At 39.4% G+C, this 18,190-nt stretch overlaps 1 protein-coding gene across 7 annotated transcripts in view; it reads left to right on the top strand.

The window, feature by feature from the left end:
* Positions 1-18,190, top strand: part of PPP1R12A (protein phosphatase 1 regulatory subunit 12A) — a 90,261-nt gene that overhangs the window by 8,506 nt on the left and 63,565 nt on the right. For all 7 annotated transcript variants that reach the window (XM_083400947.1, XM_083400949.1, XM_083400950.1 and 4 more), the window contains exon 2: positions 17,734-17,864. In XM_083400947.1, coding sequence (XP_083257073.1) covers positions 17,734-17,864 — 131 coding nt within the window. The remainder of the gene's footprint in view (positions 1-17,733; positions 17,865-18,190) is intronic.

Genomic DNA, 18,190 nt, shown 5'->3' with positions numbered 1-18,190 from the left:
GAAATGGACATTTCTAGAGGAAAGACAATACGTTAGAGTGGTAAATTGTATTCTGGTGATATGTGTTGGTTTGGTAACAGAAGTAAGGTTCAACTGGCCAGTGTTAGAAATTAGCCAGATGCCAGGCATATTTTGCAACTGGTGCAGGTTCAGTTGTCACCATGTGGAGATCTCTGGCTGCCACGTTGGTGACTGAAATCTCCATCTGGCTGGCCCTTCGATCTTTCTTAAGCAGGTAAGCAGAATTGCTTATTTATTGTCATGGGTAGACAAACTAAGGATCTGGCCCAATCACCTTCTAAATCCAGCCCACAGACAGTCCGGGAATCAGTGTGTTTTTACATGAGTGTAATGTGTGCTTTTATTCAAAATGCATCTCTGGGTTATTTGTGGGGCATAGGAATTCTTTCATTCACCCCCCCCCCAAGAAATATATGGTGCAGCCCCCACAAGGTCTGAGGGACAGTGGACCAGCCCCCTGCTGAAAAAGTTTGCTGACCCCTGTTTATTATATTTATATCCCACCTTTTTGTCCAAGGAGTGCATGGCTCACCTCCCTTCTCAGTTAATCCCTACAATGACCCTGTGAGGTAGGTTAAGAGACTGTGACTGGCCCAAGGTCACCCAGTGAGATTCATGACTAAGTGGGTATTTGAACTCTGATCTCCCAGGTCCTAGTCTGCCACACTAACCCAGGGCTGAAACTAGTCAAAGACCCAGTTTGGCACACACACCCGTGCACACTTTCTTACACACATAAGTTGCCCCCCCCAATAGCTACGGCTCTGCTCTAACCATTACACAACACTGGCTTCCTAGAGTACTGCTGTGGGACGGGTATCTAAATTAAGTAGGTAAATATGGGGAAAGCAAAATGTCACTTAGAAAAATATCTGAAATATTTCCCTTGAAGCTTAAATTTGTTTTATTCTGTATTTTATTTGATGGTTTAATGTGTTGTAAACCACTTTGAGATTTTTTTCTTTAAAATATAAAGAGGTATAGAAATGACATAACAACAATAAATTCCATTGGGGAAGAAATGGTGCTTAGACATACTGTTGTGGCATCCACAACCTAGGTTTAAGGTGTTATTGGGCGATTAGTTTCTAACAGTGCACTTGGCCTACGCCCTTGATAAGGAAAAATGGTATAGCTGTATATACTAGTGTGAAGACTGCACGTATCTTTTTGCACATACACAAGATAATCTGCTGCTTGTCTGTCATTGTAATAGACAGCTTGTATGGTTATAAGGGACACATTTTTCTCTGCATGTATGTAAACTAGCCCTAAATTGTTTCAGATGTGGTTTACAAAAAAATAAAATAAATCCCTTTACCTCTGTCCTTTGGTTAGGGATAGTTTATAGGCAAAGTTTTCATCACTTTTGTTTAGTATTGCGGACTAAATCTCACTATAGTAATAAGAGAAAAGTACACCAGAGAGAGAATCAAGAAGTTAGGAGCATCTTTTGAATGAAAATGACTATTTTTCATTGAAGGTAGACTGTTAAGTGATATGGATTCATTCCTGCTTTATTACTGTTTAGAGACAATTTAGTTTTCCTGTTTGAATACGTTTATCTATTGAGTACATAGTTCAACATACAAAACTGTGGAAGGATATTAGGAAATGCAGAGTTACAGGCAGATAGCACTAACTTAAAGGGTCACAACTTCATTTGCATTGTGTACATAAACTGCCACATCATTCCATGCAAATGCATGAAATCCTTATTAGCATAGCTCTGTTTATCTGAGTTTTTTTATCTTTCTTAACTATAAAAAGGCAAACTCCAGTAGAGCTGCAAAACAGTAGGGCTCCTAGTAAGCAGTGCAAGGTCTGATGCTATCTGGTGGGCGGAGACATTCCAGATTCTCATGTATTGCTGGATACATTCCTGAAATGACAGTCAGTGGAAAATGTGGCATAGAATGGAGGCTTTCCTCAGCTGTCACCTTCTTATAGTCTGTTAGTGTATTGTTAGAACAATAAAGCAATATGACTGGTTCATATTTATAACAAAATGTTATCCATGAATATCAAGAATGTGCTTATTTCACAATAACTTGATCATATAAATATAGTTCTTCTGAGCATTGCCAGCAAATATAGTTTCTTAAAGTCTGAGAATTCATCTAGGAATTATTGTATATGCCAAAAAGTTCAATGTCACCCTGTATGAAAGAAGGAAGATAAGGCATAGACTAGATAAGCTGTCATTTTTCAGTAGAACAAAATGCATTGATAGAGGTTCATTGCGCCACTAGTGTGATGTTTAAGTCTATGATGTAGTACTCTGTCCCACAGAGTGAGCATTTGCAGTGTAGCACCAGTATACAGAGATCTGACAGTGCAGTCTTATACATGTCTACTCATAAGTAAGCCCTAGTAAGTTCAATGGGACATAGTTTTCCAGAAAATTATTGTGGGATTGCACCTAAATACATTTATAAGTACAAAGAAACTTAAGAGTAGCGAGCAAAATAAGATAAGGTTTTGTTTTGTTTTCCTGTACTGTATATGCTTACCCTAGCAGTTGTTGGCTGTATTAATGCTTGTAGGTTATTCTAATTACACACTTGCAGTTAGAGTTGCTCACCTGGGGGCCAGGGCATATAATATTGCTTCTGGTTAAGTAGTTTGCCAGATTCACTGCCTTGTGATACATAGATTAGGTATGCATTGGTGAAAATGCTGGTAGTGTTGTACTTCTGTGAGACTTATTTTAATAGAATAAACTTGAATTGGGTTTTCAAAAGGTTCTGTAACTGTTAAATGGAAACCTGATTGCTACATCTTGATCGGTAGAAAAAGGCATTTTAGTATGTTCTGAACAAATAGCAGATAGTAGGATTCAAATAGCTTGCAACATCAGCCTGTACAAGAACATGGAAGAGAAGAGTAGCAAGGCATGAGCCAGCTTATACTTTTTCATTATCAAACCTTCAATACAGTATAAGTTCACTAACACTGGTTTCTTTTCTGTAATTATTACTGTCTATATATCTTAGAACTGTGCACTGTTTGCAGTTTACTTACATAAAAATTATAACATGTCATGTGACTAATTCTGTTGCTGTAATGACTTAGCTACTGTAACAACGATTTGAAATACTAACAGAACAATCCTAAATTTGTTTAGCGTGTGTGTGTATCCCTCTCCTTCAGTCTGAGGTGGAGTAAGCCATACATCCTGAGGAGCTGGTGACATCATCTGGACAAGACTGAGCTAACCTAAAACCAGTGTTCGAAACTCCTATTTTTCTAGGCGCATTTTGCGACAGAGAGGTTCATTAGCATGAGCAGTTTCTGAGCTCTGGGCACAGGAAAGATGGACTTTTTTCTGCCTTACCACTTCCAGCTACTGTCTGAATACTGGAGAAGAGACCCACTTAAGAATATTAGGGGGGTAAGCAGGGAAAGGACTAGACCATGTGAAAAATTAACATAATATTTTAACTGCAGTTCATTCATTTTCAGCTTTATATTCTTGTTATAAAAAAGAGCACCTAGGTATTATGTTGTTGTGTCCATAACCTCGGATTAAGGTGCCACTTAGCTCCTAGCTTTCATATCTCTGTTTCTAACACTGCCTAAAACTCTTCATAGAGTACCAGAAAATTTGTATCCATGCAAATGAAAACCTTCCTCAAATGGAGCACCCCACTGAGCTTGAGTCAGGTATCCCAGAGTACAAAAAGAGACTTGAAAATATGTTTCGAAGTCCGCATGGCATGCTGGGCCTAGGACTTGGACATAAAAAAGTAGGCCTACAATGGGTTCTAAAGCATGATCTCATTAAGGAAGAGTTAGAAATAATGACCAGTATCCTTTTCCAATTTTACAAAAATCTGCTGTGGGGTGGTCCACAGTCCCAAAATATCAAAAAGCAGGAATGTATGCTTGCTAACATTTACAACCACAGCCAATGAATTTGGGCCTAAACACAAGGTGGCCATTAAGACCCTTTTTGCAGTTGCAATATAACTTCTGACTCTGACTGAAAGATTGCTTCTGCCAAGCTATTCATATGATGGGGTCCAAGATTCATTAGAAAATTCAGACTAACGCCATACCTTTTTTGAACTCCAACTTAAATTTAACTACCCAAGATGTAGAGAAGACTGTAGCTGAAGCTGGTGCCAAGGGAGAGGATTTGGAATGTAATTGCTCAATTTGCTAGCTACTTCCTCAAAGCAGACATACTTCAAAAGGTGAGAACAGTAGATGATGTAAAGTTGCAGGCAATTTTGTGTGTGTGTGTGTGTGTGTGTGTGTGTGTGTGTATACCATGATTCAAGCAGTGACATGCTCCAGCAATGAAGACACTTCACATAGTATGCATAGTAACTCAGAAAGGTAGGAATCATGAGATTATCCATTCAAGCTCATCATTTATGATAGCATTCTGTATACCAGAACGTCCCACTCCATATACCATAATGACCCATAAGGAGGGTGAATGAAGAATAAGTACTGTTGCTCATCTCAAACCCAGGTGGGTTGGATGGGTGGATGAAGATGACAGTGGGGAAGAAGAGAACCTAGATCGCTGACTCACAGACTTCTAGGCTAAAAAGTTGTGTTTCCTCAAAGACCCAGTATGCAAGGATCAAAGTCAGGTGCAGGAAAGTTCAGTCTAAGGATAGCAAAAGAAGTTATGAGGCCACACTAAGATGATGAGAACACAAATTCTGGTGCTCAGAAAGAATAATTAGCATAGTGATTTTATGCCATTTTCAGTTAAGATAGATAAGACAGATACTTTAACATAAATAAGTGTGTCACAAGGTCAGTTAACAAACCTTTTTGCTTGCTGGGTGTGGGGAGTAGTAATGAGGTATTACTGCCTTTTACAGTTTGCTACAGCAAAAGTACCTATGTCCATTCGCATGGATTTCCTGACCTGAAACCTTTCCTGGTGTGGAATGGAAGGGAGGAGTTCTTAATTATTTTGTTTGTTAGTGGTTTTGAAGAGTTTTTGTTCCTGGGCTGGCGGAATGGAACAGATCAGGGAGTTAGTGTCTCAGGATGACTAGATGACACATATATTGAATGGCATTTTGTTATGAGAGTGGAAGGATTTAGTGTCTAGGCACGGAGGTGAGATTTTCAAAAAAGGAACTAGTGTTTCTCCAGGAACTGCACCCCAGATCTCTCAAACTGGAGGAAACAAAATCTTGTATTCTGTATGTTTGCTGAATGCTACACCACTCTGGGAGTGTGAATATAGGGATTGTTTAATGGATAAATTTTGTATTTAAAGATTCAAAAAAATGCCCTAACCACTGACCCATTGGTTTTAGTCAATGGAGGGGAAAACATGTCCCAGCTTCAAACTGGTTTGAGACTGATTCTTGGATATATTGGAGTAATGAGGGGGCTTAATTCCAGTGGATTGAAAGCTGCCCACATAACTCCCATTGAGCACCCTGTTTTGACTACTGCTGCTGGCTGTAACACCACTATCAGTAGATTTATGCCAGCTGTGGAGAACTTTAGGTGCTAGATGTTGCTGAACTACAACTCTCATAATCGTTGGCCGTGCTTGCTGGAACTGATGCAAGTTGGAGTCGAGAAAACAGGTAGAGGGCTAAAGGTTCTTCACACCTGATCAACTGACAACTTTAAACACAATTTTGAAATAACATTACTCCTTGAAGGAATTGGTGCCTTTTGGGGTTTTTTGGTTTTTTTTGGCAATTATTGGTGTGTCTAGTACAGGTACATCCTATCCGGAAATTCATCTGGTGTGTTGCAGTGGGAATTGATAGTGAACACACATGTTCATATTGCTATTTAGACTAGATAATAAATAATTGTTTAATATTTTCAGAATTCTGTGACTGCCCAGATTCATCTGAAAATATAAATCAAACAGTTGAGTCAAACTCTTAGAATATTTCATTTTACAAAAGAACACTGTGATCTTAGCATGCAAGTTACAACAAATAACCTCTCCTTTGAATATTATATATATAGATTTAGGTCACATTAACTGTCCCCCTATAATTGAAAATACCAGTTGGGGCTACTGGCCTCCATCATGGAAATCCAATTTTCTCCTTCTTTGTTCCCAGTATTTACTTGTGTATATTTCATGACCAGCTGATAGTACTAAGGCTGCAAGTTTAGACACACTTACCCTGTGAATAAGTTCCACTAAATTCAATGAGGCTTATTTGAGTTGATGCGCACAGAATTGCTCTGGTCATTTTTTTACGGAAGTGTGCATACTCCTCTTTGATTAAAATCAGGGTTGAAAAGTGTTGTATTTATATCTTTTATCTTACGTTTCATAAACTCTGAACTATGTTTAAATGAAGATTACATTATTAACTGCTTCAAGAGGTCCATTAACTGTCTTGAGTTCAAACCATGTGAAATGGTAAGACGTTAAGAGTTTATATTTTCTTGAGTAAAAGATGCTTCCATCAGCACACTTGTATGTAGTTCCCCTTTTAGATTGTCTAGCCAGAAGCTTGGAGTTGGACTATTTAAAGTTTGACGGAAAATAGGATTTAATGCAATATTGTCTTGATACATTTTGAAATGGGTATTTGCATTTTTAAGAAATAATTTTCTCAATGTACTAGACTTTTGTCTGCTTGGCTGTTTACTTTTCAGCTGCATCTAGTATATCTATAAATGCTAATCCTTAACATTTGAACTATTGGTGCTGCCTAGCTAAAAAGGTTGCTCCATTTTTGTTTTTGTTTTGTTCTTTGCAGATAGTTGACTAACCAGTACAGTGATTCAGTTAGCAGTTAAAATGTAACCGGAAATAGTTGCCTAATTTTTGTGGTGTATGATATCAACCTCTGTTCCTGTTCTCCTTTTTCTTAAGTGTACGAATGTCCCTAAATAGATCAGGACTAAGTTGCCTCTTCTATCACTAACGACCAGAATTACAGAAGCCTTGTTTAGAATTTATGAAATACTGTTGGTTAATAATGTCATTTGCAACCACATAGAGCAGAAACAAATAATGTTATCTATTTGAAACAAGCAAAACCCATGGAGTTAAGTTTGCAAGTATTGTGTGGGATCCAAACATGTGGGGGTTTTAAATTGCTCTTTAGGGTTCAGTTGGGGGGTTAAGGACTTAATGTGGGAAAGAGATTGTTATACCATAGCTCCTTGTCTTCAAAATCTTATACAAGTTGAGTTTCTGTATTATGTAAAAATCAGTAATGCTGTAGCGTTCTTGTAGAAATGGTTTTGTTATACAAATGGAACATTGAATCCTTGCCATTTATTGTATATTAAATGCTTAAGACTGGATCTACTTGTGTTTCAATTTGGAAGGCAGTATGACACAGCATTTGCACTGTAGGTTGTTTCTTTTAACTTGTTAAAAAGAATACCATCATATGTATAAGTACTCCAAATATCTTCCATAAGTGAGCTTGGGATTGTTAACTCAAAATCAGATCTGATCAAACTTTATCCCTTTAACTTGGCTTCATTTTAGCCATAAAAAGCAAATCCAAATAAAAAGCATGTTAGCATTTTTTACATTCCTTAAAAAGGAAGCAAAACAATAATGAGTTCTGAATGAGAGAACTCTCCCGTCTTCTGAAGTAGAAATGGAGCAATTGCTAACGATTGGCTTGCTATCTTGATATGTTTTAGCCATGTGATTTTTCTAATTTTTGAACACAAAATTAAGACTTTCTGTCTTTATAGAGTAACCATTGTTCTCATATAAGTAGCATGCTCTTAATTTTGAATATTAAATGCAACTTGCCATTTTTTGTTGAGATATTTAATTGTACTGGACATTTTAAAAACATCTGTAGGCTGCCTTCCATAAAGACTATTTACAACCTTAAAAGGCAATCTAATAAACAAAATTTAAAGCCAATAAATACACATTACAGTAAATACAAATTAAAATACAACCATACGTTCAGGAGGTAGAACAGTTCTCAAAGCTTCAGTAACTCCTAAAGGCTAAATGAATGCATGCGTCTTCAGAAGGCACCAGTACTCTATAACGTAGGCTCCAGCCTTATTTCCAAGTGGACATGGTTCCATAAACTGAGTGCTAACACAGAAAATGCCCTCCCCCCTGCCTGCTCTAGTTGTGGGACATCTGACAAGGTCCCTCCTGAGATTTTAGTAGCTGGGCTAGTCTGTATGGGCATAGGTTTTCCCTTGGGTAACTAGGTTGCATGTTGTTCATGGCTTTAATTCGTCAACAGAATTTTAAACTTGGCCCAGCAACAAATTGATTCCTAGTGCTACTCTGTCAGCAGATAAGTTACGTTAACATAGTGTGTTCCACATAGATCACATGACAGTAGTCCAGCTTTGAGGTTGCCAGCACATGGATAATTGTGGCCTAGACATCCCTGTCTAGTAGCTCTTATTTGGTGCACCAGCTGAAACTGGAAAAAGACTTTTGGGCACTGCAGACACTTGTGCCTCCGATAACAGTGGTTCAGTGAGCACTTTGGACTCCTCCCATGTGGCACAATGTATCATTTGCTGTCTTATAACAGGGAGCATTTCCTGTACCATGTAAAATGTACAAAGGTGTCCACACTTCCTCTTGCATGTTCATGCACCACTCGCAGCATGCATGCAGGCCACAAACACAAGTATCCTCTATCTCACACACTATACAGCCACACATATGTCTCTTCTTCTCTCTGCTCAAATGTATCCCTCTGTCTCTCTCATGCCTGTGCTGTCTAATCCCCCATTCAGAAAAGACCCTACATGGATGAAGGAAGCACCTTCCATTTCCCAAACAAACAAAAAATGCCCCTGACAATTAAAAGGAGTGGGCACTGGATTGCATGAATGGACACTGGATTGACAATCCCTATATTGGACTATAAGAATTGTGAACCTAAACAGCTTAAATTGTCTGAATTGATATTCTCTACTTTTTTCCTGAATATATTGTTTTTAAAATCTCTTTAAAAGTTCAGGAGCCTCTGCACAAATGCCAGCATAAACAATGTATGCCTATTTTAAGGTCCTAAAGAATAATTTGGCTGTGGTATAGTTGAGGGGAATTTAAAGTCATATATTCTGTCATGGGAATTAATGAGAGCCTCAGTAAAGTTTTATTTCAGAGCTGTGTCATTGCCCTTGAATACCCAAAAATGTTTGTTTTGGTTAAGGGTAAATCAGTTTTCTTAAAATACTATCATCAACATAGGCTGTTTCTGCTTGAGAGATTGTGTATTCATCGCTTGTCATTTCCCCCCTGTTCAAAATATCTTTGGATGTTAAGGCATCACTCTCCTGTATCATAAATTTCAAGTGCAGCCTTGGAGACTAGTAGTAAACATATTCTTCATTGAATTGTAGGGTGGGAGTCTATTTCATTGCTTACAAACATTAATTGACACTCAGTCCAAGTTGCAAATAAGCATTGTTTTTTATGCTAAACCAGAACAGCAGCTCGTAGCTTGTAAATAGATGGGCTTCAAAACTACCCAGCTTTATGTACTTGTTTATAAATATGAAGAGTAGTTTCAAATTGTTTCCTGTTTCTGACAAACTAATAATAGAAATAGATCCATTTGAAAAGAGCTCTTAAGTTATTGCTGCAGACAGAGAATGTTCAATAGCAGGTGGTCATACAGTAAAAAGGCGTCTGAAAGGTAGAAACAATTCTAAATTTGACACATGATAAAACCAAAAGTGTTCAATTTGATACTATGAGCACATAATTTTCTTCATTATATTTTTGTATTCCTTCCAGTCTTTTTCTCAGTGGCATTTTAGTGTAATGATGAGTTTTTCTGAGTGCTGGTAGTATGTGCCAGGGACCTTTATGCTGACTGAGAATTTGAACTAAGTTTCTAGATCAAAAGACGCTTTAGCCTAGGGGTTTGCGAGCCTTTTCCCAGTTGAGGATTATATTCCCCTGAGGAGCATCTTTTGGGGGTTTCCAGGCTAGCAGAGGCTAGGGCACAAACTGGTGGTGAATGAGTTTTCTCTCTTTTTCTTTCTCTGCTGGACTCCACCGTGCCCCCTCCCCCCTCCATGTCATCTTATCTTTCTGTTACCCCATCTCCATCTCTTTGTTTTAGGCCTTTCTCCATTCCCCCTTCCATATTAATGCAGATGGGAAATGATCATTTGTCAAATGCTTCTCCTTTTCAGCACACTCTACTTTTGTATTTCCATCTACTCTCCTTTTCTCTCCTAGTTTCTCCTACTCTGTTGGTCATTGCAAGGCTTTTTTTGGCCTTGGGCTTACCTAACAGCCACACCTCCCCCCTCCCCTTTTGTGCAAAAAGAATCAATTTCCAGAGGGATGGCTAAGAGAGCAAGAGTGAGACTGCTGCACCTGGAGGACTGCATAAAAGGCTTGGGGGCCTTAGCTTCCTCATTATTGCTGTAACCACAGCAGCATTGGTTCTCAGAAGTAACTCTTATGATAGGGGTACTACAAATCTTTGGAACCAGTTGTTATGTCCTGCTTTTCGAGACTCTTAATTCCCCACATGTTTATGCACTGTTTTGGCGTTACTGATTATTGCCTACCATATAATTAAGTTCCTTTAGAAAGCTTGTAAGTTGTTGAACCTCAAAAACATGATAATATTTATACTGGGAATTTTTAGTCATTTGTGTAATAATGCATGATGACCCCAGAACTAAGAGGATCTGTTGGGAGCAGAAGCGGAAAAAGGGTGGTGTCTCCCCAAGTTCTAAATGGGTTTGTGGTGTATGATTTGCCCAAATCTTAATTTGAGGTGCACATATCCCATTTCCTTATTCCTTTCTACATATGTTGGCTATTGGTATAGGTGTACAACGCTTGATGATATACAATGCCATTTTGTAGAAGACTGCCCAAAGCTTATTTTAGAGATTACACCCCCAGATTTTTTTTTTATTAGTCCACAGCTAAATTGTCCCATTCCCAACAACTAGATTTTCTTTACTTTTTGTTTTCTTGTTAGTGGGGATAGTAGGCACAGTTACCTTGGGTCTGTCTATTTTGCTAATGACTTCTGTGTGGAATGAGAATAGCAAATTGTTGTTCCATTCCAAAGTCTATCTGTTCACATAGGCACTTTAAAATGAGTTGAGCCCAGTATTATTGCTTTGTTGTGGAAGGAGAATTGTGCTGATAAAAGGGTCCTTCTGTAAACCGAGTGTCAATGTAGGATCAAACCCATTGTAATTAACAGAAATACTTCTATTTCATGGTATAATGGACACATCTAAATCTACTGTGTGTCACTGTGTGCTATATAGTCAAAAGCTGTTCTGTGTATTGGAGAAATGTGCTGCTGATTTTAATAATGCATTTTAAATTGCTGTAACCCACCCTGGGGCATTGTGGTGAAGTGTGAATAAGAAATCGAATTAATAATATTAAAACAAGAAGGGATTGTAAGGAGCTTCAGAAGCATGTCTCCATACTAGCACAATGGCAAATGGAATTCAGTGATTTAAAAAAAATTGTATTGCAAATTTCATCCAGTATTCTTTCCATTGCATTATGTGGAAGAGTTGGTTAGGCAATAACATAATGAACTTTTACATGCTTGTGGTAGCTAGAATTCTATGTGTGAAATTCTGAAATTCACCATTAACACCCAAAATCAAATAGTGGAAGGATAAAATATAGGAGTTTGTAGTTATGGCTAAGTTGACAATTTCTTTAAGATATTGAGGAGACAAGACAAGTTTCTGGTAATATAGCAGAATTATATTGATTGTAGGATATATGGCTTATTATCCAATATGAGTTAGGGTTTACCATGGCTTAATGCATCATCATACAATAAGCAGATCAGTGGTACATATCTATCAATCTATATCCATCCATCTGCTTGAAAGTACGTGTTTGTGTTGCGGTTAAGTATTTCTTCAGGGGGGAAAAGCAAAATGATGTATATTGGGGATAAAAATTATAGCTTCATGTATGTATTTGCATGGTTTGAACCAGTGGTGGTTGTCTGGAAAAATGAACTTTGGTTCATGGTATATAGCAGGGCTGGCCCAACACCCTTTGGTGCCTGAGGCAAGATGTCCCCCCTGATCTAGGCCCGCTCCCTGTGGAGGGAGGGGCAACACAGTCACTCTGTAGGACCATCCCCTTTTCACTGAGCGTCTTGGTGAAAAGAGGGCATTCTGCAAGGTGGTGTTGCTGCTCTCCCCATCTTTGGCTTTCAGCTGCGTCGTTGGCTCCCCCAAATCCCAGTCTGGATCTCCCACCCCCTGTGAAGTATGCCACCCGAGGTAGGTTGCCTCATGCAGCCTCATAGGGAAGCAAGCTAGCTTCAAGGTTTCAGGGCAAACCACAAGTCATGCCTTTCTAGCCCTTTTCTGCCCCTCAGGATTTGCTGCCTGAGGCAGCTGCCTCACTCAGCCTCGTGATAGGGCCATCCTTGGTATATGTTTTGATGAAGATATCTTGCCCCAATATGCAGCAGCTTTGATGAAGACGAATTATGTGTTATGGTTCAATAGGAAAGGTGTTGAAAGCAAAACTATCAATATAATGATACACAAATATGTGGTGTGACAACACATAGAATACTGTGTATAGTTCCAGTCATCACACCTCAAAAAGGGGTTAGTGTAGAGCCACAAAAGGCTCAGAAAAAAGGCAACCCAAGTGATCGTGGAGCTTGAACAACACTCCTATGAGAAAAGTTTGCCAATTTATGAACTTTTAAGTATAGAGGAAAAGCAAGTAAGGTATATAGTAGGTGCATAAAATTATGCATGGTGTGGAAATGGAGTGGGTTCTTATTCTCATAAAACTGGAGACTATCCAATGAAGCAGTCTTTTGGATGATTCCAGACAGATAAAAGGAAGTCCACGGTACATAGTTAAATTATGGAATGCACTCCCACAAAATGGCCACCAATTTGGTTAGCTTTAAAAGGGGTCGGCAAGGTTTACCTCACCTCAGCTGGTTCACTCCAGCGATCCCTCCGTGGTCCAGATCATGCCCTCAATTTCCGGCATCTGCACAGACGTGATTTCTAGTGCCGTGGAAATGAGTCCCCATGCTGCACTGCGCCGGTTTAGTGCAGCACGCGGGGACTCACCGAGCAGGCAGCTTGTGGCCCGGTTAAATGACCCCCGTGGGCCGCTTGTGGCCCATGGGCCTTAGGTTGCCAACCCCTGGGTTAGACCAACATAACAGAGGTTAAGGCTTACAATGGCTTCTAACCATGACTGTGTACAAGCTCCTGTAATGAAGGTGTTATGCCTTGCTGGGGAGCACAAGTGGGAGAGTGCTGTTGCACTGATGTCAACACACACACACACACACACACAGAGAGAGAGAGAGAGAGAGAGAGAGAGAGAGAGATTTTCATCTAATCAAACTACTGTAGAGTATCTAGTAAAAGTGAAGTAGGAGACATGATAGAGCTTTACAGCTATCATTGGAAGCAGACCTCTCCTGTTGTTTTGGACACAAGTTATCTACTGTTCCTTAACTGAAGACTCTAAAATTTTCCACCACAAGTACTATTTAAAGTGGACACATTTGCTGTTACTATCTTTGAAAGAGCCATATTCCTGATCTGCTAATACATAGGCACTTCAGGCTCATTTTAGAAGCTTGTTTGATTTTAGCATACATATAGTTAATATATTTGAGCCTTTTGCATGGGAATCCCAGAGCCTTATATGGTCAGCTAACTTTGTTCTGCAGTGAACTGAAGGCACCCATCCAAAGGGAAAAAATTCCAATTGTCTTTAACTATCTAGTACCCTTTCCTTGGCCTCTTGCGGTAGTACAGTAGCTAACACTCTAACATTTTAAATGTAGGCTTTTACAAAGGTAGTGGAAATTAATTTTGGTAGTATTTGATAGCTGGATATATTCAGAGAGCAGAAATATTACTTTAGTAAAGGTTCATAACAAGGTCTATAGCTGCTTAGTGTAGAGATCTGAAAACTAGCATCACTTTGTGTGAGGACTTCTAATTATTTATTTATATTTTATCTTGGTGGTTCTGTGCCTGTCTGCATAAGAAGTGGCAACTGACAGAGCAGGTAGTGATCTTTGCGTACTTGGAGGACATTCTAGGCATACAGAAATCAAAGTCAGACAGTACAGCATGAGACTCTCAATCTCAGGGTTGTGGTTTTGAGCCCCACATTGGGCAAAAGATTCCTGCATTGCAGGGTGTTGGACTTGATGATCCTTGTGGTCCCTTCCAACTCTACAATTCTATGATTCTTTGAAATCAAACAGCTCAACACAGCCTGAGCATCACAGTGGCCTCCAGGGGGGTGTCAGTTAAAGAAAAGGGGGAAGAGAGGGAATTGGCTTGCTTGAGCTGCTAACAGGTTACAGTTTTGGGAGTGGGGGAAAGGTCAGAAGGAATACATGCCAGAAGGTTAAGTACCCTCTCTGAGCTATTAGGGGAGGTTTCAGGAGGGAGCAACTGATGTGCCTCACTTTTGTTTCTCATTCTGCACAAATTTGTTCCTTCAACTGCTGTATAGAAAAAAGTGCTCTTTAAACCAGTCACTTGGGGAAAGGTTTTAGGAGAGATGGAAAGAGAAAATTGATTATTTTTCCCACCCTAAGACCTCCATAAAAGTTGTCTTTTTTCTTTTTCCCTGTCTTGAAACCTCCCCACCCTGTAGGCCCTGAATAGCATTGCAAGGCTCTTTTTTCAGGTTAGCAGAAGCCTTGAACAGGAACAATCCTCTTAGGGGCAAAGGATGCAGGTCCCCACTTTGTGTTAAAGTACCAGAATAAAAATACAACCTACAACTTGGTGCGCAAATACATATGTGTTATGTAATGTATTGAGGAGTCAACCTGGAGACTTTGATGAGCTTTTGATGATGGTTCACCTTTGGTCGCCTCCTGCAGCCTTCCTAAAGCCTGATTTCTTTTTTGTTGTTGTTGATATTTAATGACAAGTAACGAAACATACCCACACAGGGAAGCCCTCTGCTGCTTTTACCTTACCCTCACTATCTCTGCCCAGGGATGCACAAGCAAGGGTACCTCTTGCCCATTAGTAACTAAGACAGCAGTTATATCCCTCTGTGTCTTTTCTGAAATGCAGCGTCTTCTTTTCTTTAACTTGCTGTTTCTTCCTTGTTTCCACAGGAAGTCACACTTGCATCAGCTTCTTTTACAATAAGATAGCTGCCACCATCATGCCCAATAAGCACTAACTCACTGTTTCATCACTACCTCCCATGATCTCTGTAAAAAATGGCCTATATTCAAGACACTGGGAATTCTAGCCTTGTCATCTCACTTTTGGAGCTTGAGAGGAGGCTGCAGGAGAAAATACAGTGGGATAACCCAATGCATACTTTTTTACTTGGGAGTAACAATATTGGAGCAGGAGCAGCTATATAGTGCATTAACCGAGATTATCCAGTCAACACTCCTCTTCATAATCTTACATTCAGACATTAACTGATATATTTCTTGAAACCACGGATTTGCTTTCTATATCTAGTTATTAACCTGCCATATCACAAGAAACCACCAACCCACCCATAGCAGGCCCCCTGTCCCTAGTATCAAGTCCATAACATGAGGTTGCACCATTATCTCACATTTTCCAAGGCCTCTGGTTGGTAGGTCAGGACCATCTCACCCTGTATCACCACATGTTGCACTTTGCAAGGCCTCTGGTTAATGGGTTAGTTACACTTTTACCCATGCCCATAGCATAACTGATTTTCATGGTAGCTGGTAGTTATTATTTCTCTTTCCCTTCAGAACCACATGCATATACCAGTCCACTTTTAGTCTGTAGTCACAATGTAATGGTTTTCACCCAAGTGCTCTATATGGATGCAGATGATGACCCCCTTCATAAAGAACATTTATTATAGTCTCATTTTTTTGTGAAATAGTGCCCCATGTTTTCAGTTTCTATGAGCTTTTGAGCAAAATTGCAGTAATGTTGGGCTGGCTAGTTTGAAGCATGTTGAAATTGTCAGTGAAGTGCACATGAATGAAAAATGACCGTAAACACCAAGCAATACAGGTCTCTTGCTGCATAAATTCTTGAGGGCTCGCTTTTGGGTAGAAATGTGTAGGGTTACACTGAGTGTGTTTTAAGACAGTGATGTTTTGAGTGTTTTCATGTGTACATGTGTTGATGGTGCCCATTAAATTACCTTTACTTTTCTATATGTTTTATAGTTCTCAGCCTAAAATGCTTGCGCTGAGCGAGCCATGCTGTAAATGAGTACCTAGTCCAGTGGAGAAAGAAAAGGCATGTGATGTTGGCCACTTGTTTCTGTTAACCTTAATACAGTGGTACCTTGGGTTACATATGCTTCAGGTTAAAGACTCCGCTAACCCAGAAATAGTACCTCGGGTTAAGAACTTTGCTTGAGGATGAGAACAGAAATCATGCTCTGGCGGCGTGGCGGCAGTAGGAGGCCCCATTAGCTAAAGTGGTGCTTCAGGTTAAGAACAGTTTCAAGTTAAGAACGGACCTCCGGAACAAATTAAGTACTTAACCCGAGGTACCACTGTAATTTGCAGGCTGTAGGTTGTGTTCTGATGTGTCATGGCCTTTTGCTCAGGGGTTTCATTGGAGTCCTGAAGATGTTTAGGATTAGAGAGTAACAGTTCTGACATAGAATTGTTGGACATAGTTTTTGCTTTCTACAAAAGCAAACCTTCAGACCCAAAAGGACAAAAACATGTGGCATTGTAGTGTTTGGATTACGTGCCTTGAGTGAAGGCATTGGATTTTGATCGTTTAATGTTGTATAGCTCTGTGTTACTGTTGGAGGTCCCTGTGTGGCTTTCCCCCTTGCACATGGCACCCACATGGCTCAAACATGCCATAGTATGGTTTCCCATGTTTTCTGAATCCAGTTTGTGGCTGAGTGGTAAGCCATAAATAAGCCAAGGTTTGTTCTTGGTTTACTTCTGGTTTATTGCTTGTGGTTTGTCTAGGAACATTTGGATGGCACAAAAAGCCATACTAGAGCTGTGTGGGTACTGTGCTGAGTTGAGGAGGAACCCATGTGGGGACCTACATGGCAGGGGGGCATAGTCACAACTAAGTCATTATTTAAGACAAACTGTGATTTACATGTGTGACTCAGGCAATTGAAATCTGGATTTTAGTTATACATATAATAGAAATCTTAATTCCCATAGAGGTTTCTCAAGGTATCTAGGTACCCAAGCATGCATGGTTTTACAGTATAAGCTCAAAACTGAATTGCACCCTAAGGAAATTGACATAATTTGCTGTTTGCTATATCTTGTGATGTGTGTTTTCTCTTCTACATCTTTGTTTTAGAAACTCTGCAGGGTCTGTTTTGTTCCTCACACTGTCAAAAAGTGAAGAGTATTAGGCTAGCTTATGGCAGATAAGACATACAACCTCACAGTTCTGTATATATCACAAAGTAGAGACATGCTCTCTGCATTCTCTTCTATCCTTCTAAGGCTGGCAGTGAGCTGGCAGAGAAGAAATATACCAAACAACCACGTATAAGAAGAACATTTTGTCATGAATGGAAGGAACATGTTGCAGGTGGCTATAGTGAACTCGAAATGCCAATAGAGATTCTTATATTTATGCAGAATAAATAAAAGAAAATGATGGGCTAATTCGTGTAGCACGAATCATGTGAACATGTGCTTTATGTGGGATAATGGCTTATTGCTGCCTGTTTGGTTGTGGAATGGGCTGTTTGCGGTTAGATCTATTGTCATAGAATGACTTTTGGCCAATTGTTAAAACCACCTTAACACTTTTTTCTTCTGTTTATAGGCTTGCATAGATGATAATGTAGATATGGTGAAATTTCTGGTGGAAAATGGAGCCAATATTAATCAACCTGATAATGAAGGCTGGATACCTCTACATGCGGCTGCTTCCTGTGGATATCTTGATATAGCAGAGTAAGGATTTTTTCCCAATATTTAGCATAACTTACCTTGATGTTTAGTAGACTTACGATGCAACCGTTGCTAAGAAGCTGTTTAACGACAGGATACTTTGAGCAACGTATTCCATATTTTATGAGATGAGAACTGGGTTCTTTATGACAAGAAGAAAAATGCAGTTCCCTCATAATAAAATTATGTTGAAAGGTGAATTTGAAATTTGCAGTAGTCTACATTTGTTAATCATCTTGTAACAAAGCCATATATCTGAACATATATTCTAGAAATGAGCACTTGATACTTGATTTGAAGCCTGTGTTTTTTGTTTCCCTGTGAAATAG

Source organism: Podarcis tiliguerta, assembly GCF_965153285.1.
Source record: "Podarcis tiliguerta genome assembly, chromosome: 10".
In the NCBI taxonomy this organism is placed as follows: Eukaryota; Metazoa; Chordata; class Lepidosauria; order Squamata; family Lacertidae; genus Podarcis; species Podarcis tiliguerta.
The sequence above is the reverse complement of the archived record's forward strand: the minus strand, read 5'-3'. Positions and strand labels throughout refer to the sequence as shown.